Source organism: Eucalyptus grandis, chromosome 2, assembly GCF_016545825.1.
Source record: "Eucalyptus grandis isolate ANBG69807.140 chromosome 2, ASM1654582v1, whole genome shotgun sequence".
Classification (NCBI taxonomy): Eukaryota; Viridiplantae; Streptophyta; class Magnoliopsida; order Myrtales; family Myrtaceae; genus Eucalyptus; species Eucalyptus grandis.
In genome coordinates, this window is record NC_052613.1 from 29,801,306 (window position 1) to 29,823,552 (window position 22,247).

Below are 22,247 nucleotides of genomic sequence, written 5' to 3' on the forward strand. Positions count from 1 at the left end.
TCAAAACATTTAGAATTCGATTGCAGGTGTAATTTTCCATAATAAAATAAAACTCATGTCGCAGGAACGATCCAACGAAATTAACCGTCTGATCTAGCGGTTGGTCCCCGCCCGGTGTCTCTCCGGCGCCGCCGTTGCCCCCGCCGGCGCTTCCCCTTCCTCAACCGAACCGAACTCAGCGTCCGTGCTCGGGATCGGCGAAACCCACCCGCTTGTCCGACGGCGGCCCTCTGCGGCTAGGAGGATTCGCGTGCTCTCTCTGTCCAGCCCCGGCGAAGTCGACGACGATGAGCGGCGGCAACGAGTTCCGGTTCTTCCTGTCGCGCGACATCAATCTCCCCGTTACCTTCCGGGTCAAGAACTTGGAAGGCGCTCTGCCTCCCAAGCGCTTGCCAAACCCAGGTAACCCTTTTCGAGTTTTGGCTAGTAGAAGAACAAGAGAAGGAAAAAATGCTAGAAATGGAGTGAATTGTAGATGGGTGAACTGCTTGATGGTGCAAGGAGACTTCTGTGGTCGTGTGTTTTCAGGGAAAGGCTGGAGACGTGTGCTTCTTGCTGTTGGTTAATGATTAAGCGGACCGAGAGTCTTTAGATTCTGCCGTGGCTTTTGTGCTTTCAGCTGTTATATACCGTTTCCACTGTATTCCTTCTGCAGAGATCGATCATGCCGCGGAGGAGAGAAAGGCGGAGCTCTACGTCGAGTGCTCTCTGTACATTGACGGTGCCCCATTTGGTCTTCCCACTAGAACGAGGTGCCCACCTAATTTAATCCGGTCCTCATGTGCCGATCCTTTTTCCCATGCATGATCCTTTTGTTATCCGCCGTGCCAAGTACTACTTACAAGTGACATTTTCTTCTATTATATCTTGGTCACTATTTGTAGAGACAATTGAAAAAGGTTTTTTCTTTAGGGAAACATAATGGACGACGATGAGATATCTGGGTAAACTTAAAAATATCTATTCACTTCACAAGAGAACTTATATTATGTGACATAGTTCTGGGGAAGGACGTTGCTGATTTGTAACACAATGGATCTCTTTTGTGGTTCATGCTGAAGTGGCTGTTTAGAGGAGTGAGAGAGATGAGCATGAGTGAATCTGGTACCATCAGCGTGGCCTATGTTGATGGTTGGGAATGTGGGATGTACTTCATCGTATCGATCGTTTTAGGGCATTAGTTGACGTTGCATGTTTTTCTGGCACAATCTGTCTGTTGCATAAGGTAGCCTTGTAAAGAGACAGACTCCGATCTTTCATGCGTGAGTGGCAATGAAAAGTTTAAATGTAACCCTGGAAATAATTTTGATTCATATGCCTTGCCTCAATAGTCATAATTGTAAACCCTACAGTTGGTGGTGTTTAAATCCATTAGCAGTTTCTCTGTCTTTTTTTTCTTTTCTTTTTTTCTGTTGGAAGCTCTGTGTTCAAATTAGTCCATTGGAATAATTATTTCATATTCCTATTAACTGAATGATACATTTATCTGGAGCTTAATTTGGCACTTTCTGGCTCATGTTTCTTAGAAAGTATGGGAGTCTGTTGCTTTCGAGGTTGCTTAAATCAAAGGCCAGAGACTGTAGGAATTTCAAAAATAGTTCGTTTTGGGTATATCTTTTAGATGATGCTTATCAATTTCTTAGATTTTATCCTAGGAGATGGAAGATGAACCAAATAACACGGTCCTATGTCAATGGCCATCAATGGACGAAATATTGAAACAAAAAAATCTCATGGTCTTTATTGACAGCTAGTTGCTATGAGAAGATTTTGTTCTTTTGTCTTCATTTTCAGAAGACAAAGTCACGCAATTGGTTTTGCTTTCATTATCTGTTATTTATATACTGAACTCTGTTCATGGTTGGGCAATAAACATGCTGACAAAATAAACTGTGGTGGACGTTCAATTTAGTTTTTACTTATATTATGGATGAACAATTGCCTGCTGTTACAGGTAGATGTTGGGGGTCCAGCATGGTGGTCCCCCTAACAGTGATCGATTGAATATAACTCTTTTTATTCTGTCAATAAGAGTATATGACATGGGTAGTTGGAGATTTAGATTCTGTTCAACGTCAATCCAAATCTTAGCTACTCATTTCAATGCCAGGTTGGAATCTGCAGGGCCACCATATTTTTGGAATGAACTCATCACTCTGAGTACTAAATATCGAGACTTAACTGCTCACTCACAACTTGCTTTAACAGTGAGTCTGGAATGTTTCTTCACTTGTGTATTGTAGATATATCTTAGCTGACTTTGTATCTATACCAAAATGCTCCGCTTTCTTAAAGTACACCTCTCATTACATACATTTGTATCTCTTCTTTATTACTTGTTGGGCATACTCTGATCTTAACATGGCATTGCTACATGTAATCCTGATTATCCTTTGACAAAGTTGATCCATAGTGAAAGGCTGTTTGCTCAGAGCTAATACTTGGACCATATGTTCTTTACTGTATTCTTTATCATCCCACATTATGTTGAAATTACCTAAGCATGTCTTTTCATTAATACTTAGCTTCTGTTGAGAGGCATGGTCAGTGAACTTTAGCTGGTTCTTGATATCGTTATTAAGGTAATATCACCACATTTGTCTCCCAAGTGATGAGGCAATGGTTTCATCTGCAGATGCAAATGGTTCATAAACTTTTATCCCTCAAATGTGGTTCAGAGAGAATTTGATGCTTGCACCCTTGGTGTTAATCTATGGTATCTAATTGAATTTTACATCTAATTGAGAGCAAAAATTCTTGTTTTGACATAAAAATTTTAGGTCTGGGATGTTTCTTGTGGAAAAGAGGAGGGGTTGATTGGTGGGGCTACGATTCTTCTATTTAGCAGCAAAAAGCAGCTCAAAACTGGGAAGCAGAAGCTTAGACTTTGGCAAGGAAAGGAAGCTGATGGCTCATTTCCAACAAATACTCCTGGAAAGGTTCTGCTTGTTACATGTTATGCTGGTGATTACAACTTTCAGATTGGGCACGAAAGCAATGATGATTTTGGGTACTTGCAATATGTTTTTAGGTCCCTAAGCATGAGTGGGGTGAGCTGGAGCGCTTGGAAAAGCTTATGAATAAATATGAAAAAGGACAGATTCAACGAATTGATTGGCTAGACCACCTTGCATTTAAAGCTATGGACAAAGTCAAGGAACGGAGAGCAATAAAATTGGAAATTCCCATCTATACCTGGTTGTTGACTTTTGTAGCTTTGAACATCAAGTTGTTTTCCAGGTAAACATTCAGGAAGAACGCTATAACAATGTTGTTATCTCTTAAAAGGTTTGTTTGTTTTTTGTTCAAGTTGTGCACATTGCCTCGAAAACTTGTCCATTAGACCAGACAGTGAGCCTATTGAAAGCACAATGTATCACTGTCATGACTTTCTCTTGTCCATCTATTTTCTTCATTCCTCTTCATCAGGTGTCTTTACTTTGCATAAAGTTATAGGCCTCTCATTCTGTGTGATGGTGCTTGTTGTGAAAAACATTTAGACGCTAGATATTGGGTTATCAGACATTATTGTTGGATGTAGTATCTTCACCATGATATGAGCAAATGAAAATTAAGTATGTTGCTGGTGCATTTCTTCTATTCCTGGGTTAACACATGCTTTGTTGACAAAAGAGAATTTGAAGTGGAATTCCATTTCATTTTCCACAGTTTGTTATCTTGTTCGTCACAGAAAACTTCATGCTTACCTGTAATGTCAGTTAGTGCTGGTTTTCCTCATCTTGTCTAAAGCTCCTTCTCCTGGCCAACAGTAGGAAATCCAAGAGACATGCCATATGCTTAATATGACAACTATCTTGCTTGTATTGGTAATATCATTAGTAAAGCTGATGTCAATATGAAGCATTGGTTTCGTAAGAGTGTGGATGGAGGAAAGGGGGAGGAAATATACTTGCCAAGAGTATTTGCCCTATTTGGTTAATTGAAAGGAGAAAATGTGCGGAAGTTAGAGGAAGCAATTCCTTCTAGGACAACATTATATGAAGGAAATGCACCCAGGCACCTTTCCATTACTACCTAACTTTTGTTTGAATTGTGGACAATACAAAGGTCATTTAGGTCCATTGTCTAGTTTCATTATCATTTTTGTATTTTCCCTTAAATATGCTTTAGTGAAGGAAACTAAGATATTTTTTATTGTTTTCCTTTAATTTCCTTTCTCTACTTCTCTGTTAATCTCATACCTTCCTAACTCTAATTGTGAAACATGATGTAAGAAAAGAGGTTGTATTCACCTACACTGATAGATCTGTCTTATTGTGAATGTGCATGCAGAGTGACTGGAGTTTAGTGCTGTAACTCTCTCAGTGTACTCAATCTCCGTATTTTCTTAGAGTAGGGATTTCTTTGTTCTGGAGAAAATCTCTTTGATGTCGATTTTAAGGACTATATTTTTATTCCTAAGAAGAGTTTCCCTTCTACTACATGTGATTAGATATTCAATGTACTTCCGTAACCCTAGTCCTACTTACTACAAAACTTCTGCGCTGTAGCATTAATTTTAGCCTCTTGCACTATTAGCTTACACCATGGCAAAATTTACTGCTGAGATGAGACGTTAGAAGTCATCTATGGTTTGATCAACATTCTCCTACATAGATTGACGTATGATGGCTGTTGCCAACTTAATGCATATTGGAAAGTCTTTAATGCTCAATCCATTTACTTTGGTTGTCTTATCTATTCTGTCGAATGTTGCAGAGTTGCTGCCCTTTTAGAATTCTATAAAAGTGGTGCTTGATAGTTGCTAGTTTGTCTTTATCAGTTTCCTGGCTTGGTGGCTCAAGTGGCTATTTTCTTTGGCAAGACACTATGTTTCTTGTGCATCAGTTAGCAAGTTGACCTTCCATGAGACATTTCATTCTCCTTTTGTGAAAAAAGTGTATTATGGTCGATTTGTAGGAATCTGGGGCGAATTTCTTACCTCCACCAATAGTTTTAACAAATGAACTTGTTATAGTATGGGACCCTGAAGTGGGAAGGATAAATCCATCTGAGCACAAGCAACTAAAGCTAGCAAGGAGTTTAACCCGTGGTATCATTGACAAGGATCTTAAACCAAACTCTACTCAAAGGAAGTAAGTCTTTGACTTTTTTTTATGTGATAGAAACTGTGATACAACTTATGGTATTTATAGTATAAGGGCAAATTACTGTGCTCTTTTCTTCTTCAAGCAGCTGTCATCATCATTAAATCCAGAAAGATACGTTGCGATAAAAGTTGCATGAATTGTTAGAGCTATTATGTATAAACCTCCTGTAGATAAAAAATCTATATGTTTTCAGCTATTCTGTGTTTGACCGCATGCTTCTAGGCGTATGTGTGGCTATGCATGTGTATATATGTATAGAGTGGCATTGATTCTTAAATTGGCCAGAACGCAAGTTGATTTCTCAATGGGATAATCCTGCATTGATGTTGGCATCAGTTATCTCTAAATTAATTGGCCATGTTTTGGTTTTCTTTAATTCCTCTTCAGTTTGGCCCACAAGAAAAAACCTCTTAAATTCAGTTATCATGTACCGTTGTTTTGCACTTTGAATGGGACTCTGATTTACGTAAAGTTCATTATTCTTTATTCCACTCTTTTTCTTCCATTAAAGAAGGTGGGTGAAGCCGAAGTAGGTGTAAAGGTGTGAAACACTTATATGTTAACATAGATTTTGCTATATATTCTTGTCCCACCATTTGCTTTGTGTAAGTTTGTTCCCTACTGCCTGCCAGAGAAGACTGTCACCAACTGAAACATCATAGTGACCTACTTCAATTTGCACTATTCATGAGTTCTAAGTAATTATTCATCTAATGAAGCAATCACATGCTTTAGTCACTTGATGGTGAGGTCTCTCATGTTTAGTTATTTTAGAAAGCCATTTTTCATGATATCCTTAACATGCTTGAAGAAACTTCTATCCTTAAAATATTAACCTGCTGCGGAATATGCATGAACCAAGAGAAAGAATATTGAGGTGTTTGCGATTGTGTTGGCCTTGTTAAATTACAGTTAGATTGAGGTTTATGTGATACTTACATGTCCAGATCCAGCTCTCTTTGGCAAACAGTTAGATTGAATGATGTTGCACCTCTGATTGCCTACTTCACCTTGCCTTAAATCGAGTCAACTATTGAACACTTCATAAACAGAATTAAATTGAGCTGAGTATCCTTGTCTAAGTGTTTGTGGTTAAATAATGCTATAAATCTTGCAAAATCATTTTTTTATTTGTTTATGTTAGTCATCATATGTTTCCTGATAACTTCGATGTGCCACTGCTAATATTGTACTTCTCTTCCAACTTTCACCTTTCATGCTAGTAATACCTGCTCAATCTTTTGATTGTAAGGTTGATACAAAAACTACTTAAATATCCTCCTACAAGGACTTTAAGTGGAGACGAGAGGCAGCTCCTTTGGAAATTTCGCTTTTCTTTGATGTCTGAGAAGAGAGCTCTCACAAAGTTCCTTCGCTGTGTTGAATGGAGTGATGTTCAGGTCAGCACTATTTTGATGTGTCTCTTATATATTGTGGGTATTCCCACTAATGCCTGTTGACTGGCACATCATTTCCTGTCCTCATGCTCTGAGTATCACCTCTAGTTTGGCTCCTACTTGTCTGTATAAAAGAATATTAAGTTCTCTTGCATATGCCATGTAAATGTGCATTATGTGGTCAAATCATGCACAGACGTAACAGAGCATTTGACAGGCTTTAGGATTGCAAAGTATTTAATTGCAGCATGGTAATTTGCAAAGTTTTTCTGGGTCCTAGTTAAGCACCTCTTCCAAGGAACTATGCAGGTAAAACCTTTAATAGAGTATCCAAATGATCATTGATATGTACCACCGAATCATAATCCTTGTTCTTAATTTTTTCCCCTTTCTTGCAGGAAGCTAAGCAGGCATTAGAATTAATGGGACGGTGGGAAACAATTGATGTATGCGATGCCCTAGAACTATTATCTCCTGTTTTCAAAAGCGAGGAGGTAAGAGTTTTGTAAGAGGTTTGTTTCTTGTGTTCCTAGGATAATCCTTATTCTTCATACATGCTAGCAGAAAATTTTTGTGTTGTTGCTTTATCACATAGGATACAGGATACAACCTGATGATTGGAATCTCTCTTTGAGTACTCTGCTTTAGATTATTCAGTGATTTCCATTAAATACTTTCAGTTACAAAGTACTAAAAGGAAAAAAAAAAATTGAAAAGGAGTTAGAAGTTTGAAGACTTCAGATAGTTTGGCAAATTATGAGCATTCCATGCTTGTACCCCCTCCAGCCAGATAGATGGGTTGGTTGTTGATTGTAGTTCATTAGCATCATAGAGTTCTTTATTAGCATCATGGATTTCAGTGCATCAAATGCATGCATCTCAGAGAGATGTTCAGAGTTTTCAATGTCGTTGGAAATGAAAGGGTCTCATGCTGTTATGCTTCTGGGTGCCTTCACTGCAGGTTCGTGCATATGCTGTCAGTGTGCTTGAGAGAGCTGATGATGAAGAGCTGCAGTGCTACTTGCTTCAGTTGGTTCAGGCTCTTCGCTTTGAACGATCTGATAAATCTTGCCTTTCTCAGTTTCTTGTGCAACGCTGTATGCCTCATCTTCTTTGGGAATCAGTAGTGTCTTATCTTTTTCTTGCTAACGAAAGAAAATTTTTGTGACAGCATTGCGTAATATTGAGCTGGCGAGCTTTCTCCGGTGGTATGTTGCTGTGGAACTTCATGATTGTGCTTTTGCTAAACGATACTACTGTACTTACGAGATCTTGGAAGAGCATATGATGAAGGTTTGAGTTCTTCAAGGTTCTGGCTTTGTTGTTATATCTTTCCTCTTATGGTGGTTCTGTACCAAAATGTTAAAACGTTGTCTTGATGTTTGGTTGAGATCCTTTAGTTAAGTTCTTTAAGAGCAAAGTATGGGGCATTTAAATTTAGGAGCAATTGTGGGGGTTTCACTCCGACCGAATTGGGCTATTGTTCTTCTTCTTCTTCTTCTTCTTCTTCTTTCTTTTTTTCTTTTTTTTGTTCTTCTATTTATCTAGGAAAAGACCAATGGGCTTCTCTGTTGTATGGTACTGGAGGTGCTATTTGTGATTGAGCATGTATGCTTCTCAAATGTGTCTACATGTGGATGATCAGCCAACTGTAGAAAAGAATGAGAAATGCCATCCGATTTGTGTGATGGTTTTTTTTGGACTTTTGATTAAGAAATCATCGAAATTTCATTGTAATTTCTTGAGTTCCTTATTCTTGGGATGGCTCTGTTTAGTGGAATCGGCATCTTTCAGTATAGTGGCCACATGCTGTGTCTATTTCCTGAAAGACTAAGCTAGAGATGTTATTAAATCTAGTTCTGCACAGCAGTTATTAGATTGTAATTTGTACAGTTGGCATCTGTTGTCAATGGAAATGAGGATGGATTTAAACTCTGGCAAAGTTTGGTGCGTCAGACAGAGTTGACTGCCCAGTTGTGTTCCATAATGAGAGACGTTAGAAATGTACGTGGCAATACCCAGAAAAAGATCGAGAAGCTTAGACAGCTTCTTTCTGGTCTTCTAAGTGAGCTCACATATTTTGAGGAGGTATCTCTAATTTCTGTTGAACTGTCTTTTCCACTCTCTGACTTTAGCTTGATTCAGACAACTTGTTTCTACTTCTCAGCCAATACGATCCCCACTCACTCCTGGTGTCCTCATCACTGGTATTGATCCTTCAGAGTCCTCAATATTTAAAAGTGCACTTCATCCTCTTCGTCTTACCTTGAGAACAGCAAGTGGTGGAAGTTGCAAGATAATATTTAAGAAAGGAGATGATATTCGACAAGATCAATTGGTAATTAAGCCTCTATTATTGCATTAAAAATATGTTCCATAGCTTTAACTTTCTGGCTCATGGAATTTTTTTCTTGTTTCTTATGCCGTTGTTCTCAGTCTGTTTTTGCTCTTTTGAGTAAGAGAAGTAGTTGGACATCGATGAAAAATGTTTTGGGAACACCAAAATGTTCTGTTTGCTGTAGGTTATCCAGATGGTCTCTCTTATGGATCGATTACTTAAGTCGGAGAACCTGGATTTGTGCTTGACTCCGTATAAGGTACTAGCCACGGGACAAGATGAAGGCATGTTGGAATTTATACCTTCTCGGACTTTGGCACAGGTAACTTATTCCCCAAAGACTATTTATTAATTATTTAAGGTCCTTTTTATTGAAGTTGAGTAGATGACTTTCGATGATGGGTAGTTTAAGTTAATCTGTTTCATAATAGGTATAAGATATGGATTACTGGGAAATAGAGTGTGCTGCATCATAAAAAATCAAGGGATAGATGCAAATTTGGTTCCGAGAGTTTTCACAGGATATCATTATCTCTCAGTCACTTGATTTTTCAAACGATGTCTTTCAGTTGCCTGACTTAGAGCAAAATGCAATTTAGTAAGGTGCAGATACTAGGTTAATGAAGCTTTCTTTTTATGCAATTTGAATAATTAATGCCAAACTGCTGGTGAATGTTATGATAAATATTGATCTTTGAATTTATTAGACATCTCTACCTACATGTAGATTCTCTCAGAGCATCGAAGCATTATCAGTTATCTACAGAAGTTTCATCCAGATGAGCATGGACCTTTCGGAATTACAGCTACATGCCTTGATACGTTCATAAAGAGCTGTGCTGGGTACTCTGTTATTACATATATACTTGGTATTGGAGACAGGTGATAACTGAATGCAATTATTACGTTTCAAGCATTAAGATTCATTTTTTTTCTCTCTTGTTATATGTTTACTTCTTGATTTAAATAGTGTTGGAGCTGGAGCTATTATTTCAGATAATGCTATTTTGCACTGTTTGTTTTGTTTGGTAAAAATCTCTTAACTATGTGCTTGTCAAAAGACATAACCTCACTTTTGAATTTGACTACGTGGTTAAAGAATGAACTTCTATCTTAGTCTTCTACTCTGTCGATATTCTTTGGTGTCGAGTGCAATGCTAAATAGTCCTGATAGGCTTCGTTTCAGTGGTAGTTCAGGTTTTTATTTTTTTGGTGAAATATACAGGACTTTCTTTTTGACAATCTTAGAAAATATATGTCTACGTTAGTTTCATTTGATTAGGTGTGATGATTGAAGATTATTACATGTCCTCTTCAGAATACACATCCTCTCTACATTACATAAGTAGTTTGTCAAGTGCCATGTCGTCCGCTTTATGCTTTCTTAGTTGATTTAGTTGTTTTTAATTATCAAAGAGATAATATTCTAATGCTGATATTTCTGGTCCTTTAGACACCTGGACAACCTTCTTCTCAGGGATGATGGACGTCTTTTCCATGTTGACTTTGGTTTTATTCTCGGCCGTGATCCTAAGCCATTTCCACCCCCAATGAAACTTTGCAAAGAAATGGTAGAAGCTATGGGTGGAACTGAAAGGTAGGTCACTATTTTAATGCTCTTTAAGATTTAAGAATGGTGTTGATGTATAGATATGCATTTTTTCATTTATGAAAGAATACTTGCGGCAATTGTTATTGTTATGTATGTGTTAATGGGTGACATTTTCCTTCCTCAGCCAGTACTACACAAGATTCAAGACATATTGTTGCGAAGCATACAATATTCTCCGGAAATCAAGTAACCTAATCTTGAACCTTTTCCATCTGATGGCGGGTTCTAACATCCCCGACATCGCTTCTGATCCTGAAAAAGGAATGCTTAAGGTTAGAACCCATTTCTGTGCATCGTCTTTTCTTTTCTGTCCAGAGGTGAAGTCATGCTTTTGGTCATGACGGAGACTGTCTATGCTTACAGCTTCAGGAGAAGTTCAACTTGGACCTGGACGATGAAGCCTGCATACATTTCTTTCAGGGTCTTATCACTGATAGTGTTAATGCATTGTTCCCTCAAATGGTGGAAACTATCCATCGGTGGGCTCAATATTGGCGATGATTCAGAAATAAATATATCTGGAGTTGCGAATCTGAACATTCAGGTGACCTGTGATTGCCATTGCTCTTTTGCTTCGTTCTTTTTGGATGGGGCTTTCTTACTGACTTGTTTGTTTAGACCAGAGCAGGTGTCTTGCTAGTTTCGAAGCCAAAAGTTGAAGGCCATTCGAGCCAACAATATAATTTACACCATCATCTGGGTTCATGGTCCTGAATGGGTCCTAGAAAGTGCAAGTTTTTACTGAATCTGGGGTTAAAAGTTTGACCTCTGACAATAAAGCTCCCTTGAGAGCAATGGCTGCCTTCTGTTGCTGCAGAAACCGAGCATGCTCGAGGAAACAGGCAGGGGAAAGTACTTTTTTTTTTATTCCTACTTTTTCTTAGATATTATTTATATATAACTAGGATCTTGTTTTCTGCCTGGCTCTCTCTCCCCTTGCTCTTGCTTCTGCTCGGATGTGCATCCTTTGCTCGAGGCTTCAAAATAATAATCATCTGTACATAATTGCCATGCTCTAATAAAGGTAATCAAGTTACTTTATAGTTATGTACCTGCACTTCTTGAGTTTCGTCGACAAAAACGGTCATGTTTCTTCTTGAGTTTTGTTCTATGTCAACTCTGTTTGTTCGAGAGAATCAGCTGCAGATCGTTCGTTCTACACCGGGCCATTCTTTTGTTGTGGCATTTGCAGGTTTTCCCCTTCTGGTGTTTGTCGCCTGTGGGAGAGCTTTGGTTTTGTTTTGGAGTTTGAACAGAGGTCACGTCCTTAGTTCATCCCATTATTTTTGTTCATGAGTAACTGCCTGAATTCTCATCTTCTCACATCTTCATTTAGATTTCTACCCTAGTTTTCTTTTTTTCTAGCATAAGGGCATCACAGAAATCTTGCTAAAAAAGGAATGTTCCCCAACACTCATTCACCACTCGGCGGTTGGTCGCATAAACCAGAACTGATTTGCAAGTCGAAGGTTACAGGTTTCCCACTCGTATCATGGAGGGACAGTAGCGACCGTCTCATGACCGGCTAACGGTGTATTTTATTTGACGGTGACATATGATGTGCAAGCTAATCAAAAATGATATGTAGATCACATGTGGCATCAAGCAGGATGAGGTGCTTATCACTTGGATAATGCGATTGGTCTTCCAAGTCGTATCAGCATTGTCACGTGTTACAATCATCACGCAAAATACTTTTCCCAGGTGGGTTGGTGCACAAACTAATCTGCAACATTAAACTATACATAATTTTTTACGAGATCTATCTGCCAATGCTAAACACCTTTGCAAAAAAAAATTATCCGTTAGTTTGATTGTTAAACAGACCGTCAAAAATAGTTGCAATGGCAAGTAGGCTTTTTTTATTCGGTACTCACTGAACGGGTCTCACAGCAATTGCTAGGTGAAGTCCAGATTGTGTCAGCCTAATCAAACACAGTTGTAGTTGTTGCTCTCCATCGTTATCGATAGAACGTGATTAAATATTTAAAAGAGGAAAAGAAATAAATGAAATTGGGGATCAATTTTAGAGAGCAAGTGCGTTTGGAAGTGTTACGCTAGTGAAGATTGAAAAATGGTGAAAAATGAGAGGAATAGGATCAATTTATAGAGGTGAGGAATGTTTTATCTTACTAGTAATCAGTGACCATTGGGCATGGACCGGCCCATTAGGCCCAAGGGCCTAACCCAATGATTTTCTCGACCTTCCTTGGGACCAGGGAAATGGGATTACGCAGGTAAAACGAGAGAGATCGACAGCAAAAACAGCGAGAAATTAACGGGCGTGATTGAACGGGAGAGACATGATGGGAATGGCAAAGAATCAAAGTTTGGATTTGCAATGTGGTTTCTAAATCTTAAATTTAATTTTAATTTGACATCGATGTCGTCTCTAAACTTTTTATTTTACAATGTGATCGTTAAAATTTTAGTATATGTTCAAATAAGTCATTTATACAACATTTCATTAATTCAAATTCATGAGCGGCATTGAACATTTTCATACGATCAATAATTGAATCGAATATTTATTAAAAGTTTAAAGTCCACATCAAACAAATTAAAAGCTCATGAATGATATTGCATATTAAATTAAATTTTACGAATCACATTGAATAGACAAAAAAAAAAATCAGAGATCGCATTATATGCTAAGTTAAAGGTTTAGGAGCATTGATATTATTTATCCAAACCGATACTATGAAAAAAGGACGTGATATTTCCTATTGAATTACCATTTACAACCCTTGGAATTCACCATAGTTACCAAAACCGACAAAGATGGACACCAGAGCATGACATCTGTTTCCTTTCGTACAAGGTAAAACGGCACTTTTGTAAACTGATAATTATGATTCCGACGTGTATTCGAATTCCATCACGGACCACCGTCGTCGCTTCACCAATTTGTCATTACCCAATTTATTATTGTCATTTAAGATACAGAAATTCTTTATCGTTACTAACCGCATTGAAAACTGAAAATGAAAGGCGTCTTTTTATTGCTTTAAATTAACTTTTACTGCCACTAGAGTTCACTGTAATTTCCAAAAACTGACAAATCATTGACACCAATGCATGACATTTATTTCCTTTCGTACGTGGTGGGAGAACAGCTTCTTGGGAACCGATGACTAGGACTCCGAATCATTATTTCCACATTAAATTCTCTTTGACTAAGTCTAGGCGTCCGGCCATTTCACAAAAAATAAATAATTTAAAAGTTATTTTTGAAAAATCACTTATATAATTTAAAAAATAAGTAAGTGCAAAATATTTCCATCATACACGTAAGTATTTAGATATAAAATTATTATTGATAATAAAAATTATTTAATTAATTAATTATTTTAAATAATATAAATAGTCATTTTTTAAAAAATATTTTTAAAATTATGAAATTAAATCTAAACTAGGGTATTTTTGAAAGATGAAGCCTTTTCAAAATTGTTTAAAAAAAAATTTGATGTTGAGTCTTCTTGTCGAAATTTCGCTGTGATATACATCTCATGTTTTTGTATCTAAACTTTAACGTGATTGAATATGTCCCACTTTGCGAACCAACTTATTTCACTCGACTAGCAATATTATGATTTTAACATACTTGAATTCTAAGATAAAAAGATGAACTGTTAAACCTATTGCATCAATATCAATTCGGTTATAAACATTTCAAATAGACAATTCAATCTTAAACATTTCCATATTAGTATCAATTAAGTTCATTCGGTCAATTTAGATTGAAAATCACTAATATGGATGCCATTAGTGTTACATAAGATAATTGGCGTTAATATGGATAATTTTTGTAATTTTTTTATTTTTTTAAATCAAAGTTTTTCTTTTTTTCTTTTTATATCTTTTTCTTTCTTTTCCTTTTTTTTTTTTTATCAATCCAACGAGGGTCACTGATCACAAGTAAAGATTAGTATGGCCAACATCAAACCCTTGTCAAGTTGGAAAAAAAGAAAAACTATAAAAAAAAAAATGTCAATATTAGTGCTATGTTTTGTATCTGCATTTATATCAACAATTTCTAACCTAATTTGCCAGATAAATTAAATTGATAATAATGTGAAAATATTTAAAACTAACTTAGTCCAATTGATAGATTAAGAACTGAATTGATATTAATATAATAAGTTTAAGACTTTTTTATACTTTTTCCGATAAAATTTTAACATTCCTTGAAGCACAAACAAACCAATGGCACAGAGGATTGCTACACTCGATTCTAAAACCATTAATAACTTTAAACTTTCATATGAAGAGACTATGTGTACGCAAGGCTCGTAAAATCCTAGATCAATGCACGTGGGGATAAGACTGATCTTAGTCAAAATCCTTATTTTGATTTTAGCAGGGCCAATGGTCGCCGACCCACCGTGCCGAATAGACAAGATACGCGAATGGAAAAGCCAAAATAGACGGGTGGAAAAGAGGGGCATCGAGAAATAAAAAGTAATTGACTAATGACTCGAGCGATAAAAAAAATAGGACATACCTTGAGAAAAAGAGAGGAGCTAACACGCCGACTTCATCGGATCGGACCGGACCGGACCGATGGACCGACGGAGGGATTGTCTTACCGAGACATGGTTAAAGGCCGGGCTCCTCGCCTTCTAGGGCGATGAGTTGCGCCCCTCATCGGGCGAGCGAAAGAACCGATCGAGAGTTTCGAAGGGCAAATTGGAAACTCCCAAGATCCAGGCATTATATACGAATGGAGAGTTCCTAATTGGCCCGCAAAGCATATGTTCTATACTTATATATGAATAGAGAGTTCTTAGAAAAGAAGGTGTTGAAATGTCTAAATTTCGCGAGAAAACAATTTATAAGTTCGGCATAGTTTATTCAACGAACTAAAAATTATATATCGTTGAAGGCTTGCAATCACTCTCAAAATTAGTAGCTATAATTCATCAATAACGCAATTCACATTAAGTTTGTCAAAAGAAGAAGAAGAAGAATTAAATAAGGCGGTTTGCATATTTTTCGCCATCGGTCGGCCTTGAAATAAAGGTAGGCCAACATTGGACTAAAAGAAGAGAGCCCCTTATTAATGAGGATTTGAAATTATTCATCCACATAATTATGAATACATAAGAAAATTGATGAGATGACATCATCCGTCATTCTCTCAATAATATTCAAGGAAGGCTTGGATGATTGATTTCGAGACTATCCAATTTAACAAGTTCTTTGACTTTAAATTTGACGCATATCCCATTTAGAGGATTCCGAATATGGAGAGACACTTTTTCTTATGACAATCATATGGCTAGATTTACATAAATTCAATTTCGAGTTAATCATGCAACACGATTATTGGGAAAGGTCTTTTTATAACAAACACTTAAAAGTGATTCTAATTCATTTGAGCAACCAAATCACAAATAATAATAATAATAATTGAGTCGGGGTCTTAAAATAAAAATTCTTGTAAAATTTTCGACCAGATTCCATTTTTCATGAAACATATAAATCCTTCCTTCTTGTCATATTTCTGAAGAGTCTAATAATGCATGCTTCCTTTCCATAGTATTGACATGTCGATCCCTTCTACATTTGTCCTTTCCCTCTCTAGTTTTTAAAAAGACCTTGGTAGTCTTATCTTACCTTTTAAAACCTCTCTACTTTCCTCTGTTCTCTTCACACTAAGTACCAATTTTCCACACCCGAGCGTTGCATCAATACCAAAAAAAATTGACTTTGCAAAGCGATGACACCTTAGCATGTTGGACGGGACAACCCATCTCATACATCCATCAAAAGGGTAAAATCATAAGCTCTTCACATATAAAGATTAATCCGACCCACCTAATCATTTAGGTGTCGCATAGAATCCATTTAATCCAATGGCTAAGATCAAGAACCCTGATTTGATCATGCAAGTATTGCTCGGGAGATCAATTAGCCAAGGTCTTTCGGAATTAGATTGGGAGGATGATATGAAAAGATGGCCGCGAATGGCCAAAACACGAGAAGTCCCCACATTCCAAGAAGGGAAAAAAAGGGAGGCGAAGCCGATCTGTAGCCCCGGCGTCGGCAGAAGACCTCTTTTTTCCCTCCCGAGGCATGAAAACGTTGTAGGACGAGACAAAAAGGCAGGTCCTCTCCCATCGGCCGAAGTGCAACATGCTTTCGGTTTCTGCCAAAGTTTATATAATCTGTAAATCATGCAAATCATTATCATTTATTAATTAAATGTGTAAATTAATTACGGGGAGTCCTCGTGCCCAATGAAATAGACTTAGACCCGCATAACTATGATCTCAATCATTGATTATCATGTTATGGTGATAGAAAGTTTTGAATTACATTAAGTTCACATACTTAATGATTGTAGAAACAATCTACTTTATATTATACTATAATAAATGAATGGTCCCATGCAAATTTAAACTTGAGAAACATTTTATAAATCTCATGAGTCAAGTAAAACGTAAGTCTAAGACCTGAATGGCATGATCATGAATTTCACAAAAAGTACTAAGTTGCTTAGTCTAGATAGAATAGATGCACAAAACTCACAACTTGATGTGCCAAATAAATTAAAAAAAAAAAAAAAAGCCAATGAATTTATCTCAATCATTGAAATAGTCTTGACCCATGTAATTATCATATCAATCATTAATTATCATGTCATGTGACGAAACATCCTTGATTAAGATAATTTCCACGTGGTTGACCACAATAGAAAGTCTACTTTATACTATGATAGAATAAATTAATGGTCCTGTATAAATTTTAAACTCGAAAAATATTTTACGAATTTTATTAATCAAGCAAAATGTGTGGGATTTTGTTGAATCATTGTTAACTATTTTAAAAACTTTTAGATAAAGATATGGTTTATTATTTCAAATTACCTTTTACTATCACCGCAATTCATTGTAATTTCCAAAATTGACAAAAGATTGACATGAATGCACGACACTTTTTCCTTTGGTTTGGTATGAAGGAGTACTGGTGTCTGAACGTTCAATATGATTTTCACATTAAATTACCATTGTCTAACTTCAACATGAATTTGTATCTCGAAAAAAAAAAAAATTTGAAAAATTTTTATTATGATTAAAATGTTTATCCATTTTAAAAAGTGAATGAATAAAAAATATTTTCATCAGTAAAAAAATAATAATATCAAATAATTTAAGTGATTATTTTAAATATATATATTTTTTAGATTATTCAATTTTTCGCAAAACAAGCGAAGCATTCATTAGATTTTCTAAAAATTATGAGCATTGACATGGGTGCATGATACTTCTTTCCTTTTGTGTTTGGTGAAACAGCTCGCGTGTTGCTTAGAGCATTGTCGGCTTTGCATCTGTTCTTGATATTATGTTTGGATGCTCGTATTCGTTTACGTCCTCCAAAACCACGCCTTGACATTAACTCTCAGCGAAATCAAGAAACGAAATGGAAAAAGATGGAGAGGAGAAGCTGCTGCTCAGGCCACGCATGCCGAATGGCCCGAAGCCCGAACCGAGCTTGAAGGAACGGGTCGTCAAGACCGACGCGAACGCTGCCGCGAAGGTGGCGGAACCTGCTAAGGTCGAAGACGATGTCGCCCGTAAGGGAGGAGAAGAAGTCGAGGCCAAAGCTGAATGCGATGCTTTGGTTTGCAAGTGACAAGTCCGATAGGGTGGAGCAGTAAGTAGTATGGAAGGATGTAGGAAACTAAGGATGCGAATGATAAATATTCTAGTGAGAAATTGATTTTTAGAAGATAAATAGATTTTTCTAGTTTTATTCTAGATAAGTTTCTAAGTAAAAATACCCATGTTTGATAACGACACAAAATTTCTACTCCCAAAATAGAAATTCGTTTGATAATAACACAAATTTTTTCCTTTAAAACAACGGTGACCTGGTGGTTGGCGGCAAAATAGATATTAGTTTGATAATGACACAAATTTTTCGGCGGCGACCAATGTTTAAAACAATGGCGACCAATGGTCAGGGTGGTGGTTGGCGATTGGCAATGGCAATTGCAACTAGCGATTAGCAGCGGTGGATGGACGACCTAGTAAAGACGAACGATGAGAAGAATTTTTATTTCCTAAATGGTACGGAAATAGAAAAGTAAAAAAATTTTACGACAATTTATATTCCAAACCTATTTTTAGAACAAAAATCTATTCTAAAATTGGAAAAATAAAATAATTTTATCAAACGGATTTGATGAGACTTTTGAAACAGAAATTTTTTATTTCTTAAATGCACCCATAAAAAATGAAAAGAAAAAAAAAATAATTTTTAGTTTATATTCCAAACCAGAATTTTTTTTGGAATGCAAAAATGCGATTCATGAAAAAGAACGAAAAATAAAATAATTTTATCAAGATTTCTATTATAAATTTCTATTTTTCAAAAACAAGTGCGAACCATGAAAAAGAAGAAAAATAAAATAATTTTTCAAAACAAAAATTTTAAACTTCAGAAACAGAAATTTTTTTTGTCATGCACTCCTAAAGTGCAAACCATGAAAAAGAACGAAAGTTGAGAGCTCAAGGATTATGATAAACCCAGGAAGGAGCTGAAGCTTAGTTCGAGGAAAGTCCGAAGCGTTGGCGGCACGGTACGCTCCCCAGAAATGCGGAATGTGCATAGGGAATGCGGGTCAGGATCGCCTTGCCAAGAATACTCGATCGAATTCTAAGTATAAATAGCATAAGATGCACCTAAACTAGGGTATGGGCAAATCAGCTCTGAAAGATTAAACCATTTTATGGTTGTTTAAAAGGTTTCATGATGTTGAGTCTTCTTTTTTTTCGAGTATGGAAAATGTGAGTGAAGATGCTCTAGACGTCCATAAAAGAGTAGGTCAGCATCTTGTCACCGTGTCGATTTCGCTGTGATGTGAGCATCATTGGGTGCTGTGTTTTGTATCTGCAGCACCTGAACGTGATTTCAACATTGTCATGCCACTTTGGGAACCAACTTATTTCAGCCGACGGTCAACATTGATTTTGGCACGTACTTGAATTTTGAGGTAAAATTTAGAAAACTAGCAAAAAATTATATATTTATTATATTTATACCAATTTAGTGTTAAACATTTTAATTAAATCAATTCGATTATAAATATTTTCACATTGATACGGATTCAATCCATCTAGTTAATTTAATTTGGAAATCGCTGACATGGATATCACGCATATAGTGTCATGTAGGTCAATCGGCACTAACGTTGACAATTTTTATAATTTTTTTTAATTTATATAAAAAATCAATTTTTTTCTTCTCTCTTTTTTTTTTTCTTTTCCTTTTTCCTTTTTTCTACCAGTTTGGCAATGCTCACTGGGCCCACAAGTGAGAGCCCGGCCAACTTTTGGGCAAGGAACCCTCACCGAACTAGGAAAAAGAAGAAAAAATCAAAAAACTATTCAAAGTATATATATATCAATGTCAGTGCCACTGACTATGACGTACGACGACTAATGTCTACGTCAAGCAATTTCTAATCTAAATTGGGTAGTTAAACTAAATTGATAACATTATGAAAATACTTAAAATTAAATCGATCTAATTGAAAATTTTAGAACTTAATTGATATTAATACAAGAGATTTATGATTTTTTTATACTTTTTCCAATAAAATTTTAACATCTCCTCTCAGGCACAGACAAACCAATGCCATGAAGGATTGCTAAAATCGACTCTAAAATCAGTACAAAATTTAAACCTTCATACGAAGAGACTCTATTAAATCCTAGATCAACGCACGTGGGGTGACACTTCAACATTTGGCGATGCTCTTAGTCAAAATCCATATTTAGATTGTGGGCGGGGCCAATGGCCACCGACCCATCATGCAGAATAGACAAGATACGCGAATGAATAAAGCCATGATAGACGGGCAGAAAAGAGGGGCATCGAGAAATGGAAAGTAATTGACTAATGACTCGTGCAATACTTGCCTTGCCCGGGTCCAGACAGACGGAATTATACCGAGTGCCCACGCTCAGATCCAAGCACACACCCAAACCAAATTAGGATATACCTTGAGAGAAGCACCTGCTATGAAAGAGGGGCTAATATACCAATATCGGGGAAAGTTATCAAAAGAGTCACAGATTTATTACATTAAACTTTTTTTTTCATTAATTGAGTCATAAATCTTATGCATCTATGCTAGTTCAATCTATCCGGCCAATATTGGTATTATTGATATGGATGCCGGTTATCTTACATAGTATCACCGATTGTTAACGTGGATAATTTTTAATATTTTTAAATTTTTTATTTCTTTTTCCTTTTCTTTTTTTTTCCTTTCTTTGTTTTTCTTTCCCTTCCACTTCATTCTTCCTCTAGAGATGAGGTCCCTGCTAGACTTGATCCCTTGAGGGGATGAACCTGATTTGCTCTAATATGAATGCTCTAATATGAATGAGGTCAATCTCATCAGCCTCATGCAAGCCTTGGCTGCCCCTGCCCCTAGTAAGGCTTGAGCCCTTGCTGGAGGCCGCCTCACTCAATCATAGCAAGGCTCACCGAACCTACCTGTGGCTTGGTGCTCGGCCGAAGGAAGAACGAAGGGAAGAAAAAAAAAAAAAAACAAATAAATAATTCGAAATTTAAAAATATTATTAAAGATTGTTCGCTTTATTGCTGGTGGCACCCACCAGGATGGCCAACATCTACGTTAACGATTTCCGTCAAAATTAGCTTAATAGACTAAATTGACATAAACATAAAAGATTATGAGTCAATTGGCAAATTAAAAAAAATGTTTATGATTAAATAGATACAATTGCAATAGATTTAAGACTTTTCTCGTAATTTTTCCCGATATCATCAGACTAGACAACCACCATCGCTTCACCAATTGTCCTTACTAGGACATGATTAAGGCCGGGATCCTCGCCTCCTAGGGCGATGAGTTGCACTCCTCATGGGTGAGCGAAAGGATCGATGGAGAGTTTCCAAGAGCAAATTGAAAACTCCCAAGATCTACCTCCCCATCTTTTTGAAAATCCAAGGCTTCTCGTCATTGTCGCTTTGTACTCGCATTTTGCTCTTTATGTTTGTATGACCTTCAGGCCTTTCGCCGGTTTTCCTCCACTCGGATGAAACTCGTGGCGTTTGGGGCATGAGAAATGCCACCAACCACCATGTCGGGCGACAAAGACAAATAACACATGCTTCTCATTTTCTCGTGCGTGTAATACTTGTTGGATTTGCCAAGAGGCCATTGCCCGAAAAGCATATTATGTTCTATACTTATATACGAAGGGAGAGTTCTTCAAAAGCATGGCGCGCATAATTTAAGAGTGTTGGAATATCTAATTTGCGCGATAAATTATTTACATTCAATTCATAAGTTTAGCAAAGTTTATACAACGAACTAAAAATTATACATGCTTCTAGACTTGCAATAAATCTCGAAATTAGTAGTTATAATTTATCTTTAAAGCAACTCATATTAAGTTGATCAAAAAAATAAAAAAGAGAAACAAATAAGGTGGTCCACGTCGTTTTCGCCGTTGGTTGGCTCAATACAAGTAGGCCCCCATTGGACTAAAAGAAAAGAGAGCCCTTGATTGAGGAGAATTTGAAATTATTCATCCATATAATTTTGAATACTTAAGAAAATTTGACGAGATAAAATTAGCCATGGTCCCACCAATAATATTCAAGGAAGGTTAGATGATTGATTTTGAGACTATCCAATTTAACAAGTTCTTGACTTTAAATTTGACGCATATCCATCAAGAAAATACGAATAACCAGAGCCACTTTTGCTTATTATAATCAAATGGCTAGATATACATAAATTC

General features: G+C 36.6%; 1 protein-coding gene across 1 annotated transcript; it reads left to right on the forward strand.

The window, feature by feature from the left end:
* Nucleotides 1–11,505, forward strand: LOC104431248 (phosphatidylinositol 3-kinase, root isoform-like). Its single transcript, XM_039305836.1, is given in 19 exon segments — nucleotides 1–402; nucleotides 656–752; nucleotides 2,111–2,207; nucleotides 2,781–2,939; nucleotides 3,032–3,158; nucleotides 3,161–3,240; nucleotides 4,921–5,096; nucleotides 6,364–6,511; nucleotides 6,907–7,002; nucleotides 7,470–7,605; nucleotides 7,680–7,801; nucleotides 8,402–8,596; nucleotides 8,676–8,846; nucleotides 9,031–9,168; nucleotides 9,574–9,728; nucleotides 10,300–10,443; nucleotides 10,583–10,730; nucleotides 10,822–11,002; nucleotides 11,077–11,505. Coding segments are annotated over 18 exon segments (2,442 nt in total). The 5' UTR covers nucleotides 1–287; the 3' UTR covers nucleotides 10,960–11,002; nucleotides 11,077–11,505.
* Nucleotides 11,506–22,247: the final 10,742 nt, after the last annotated feature.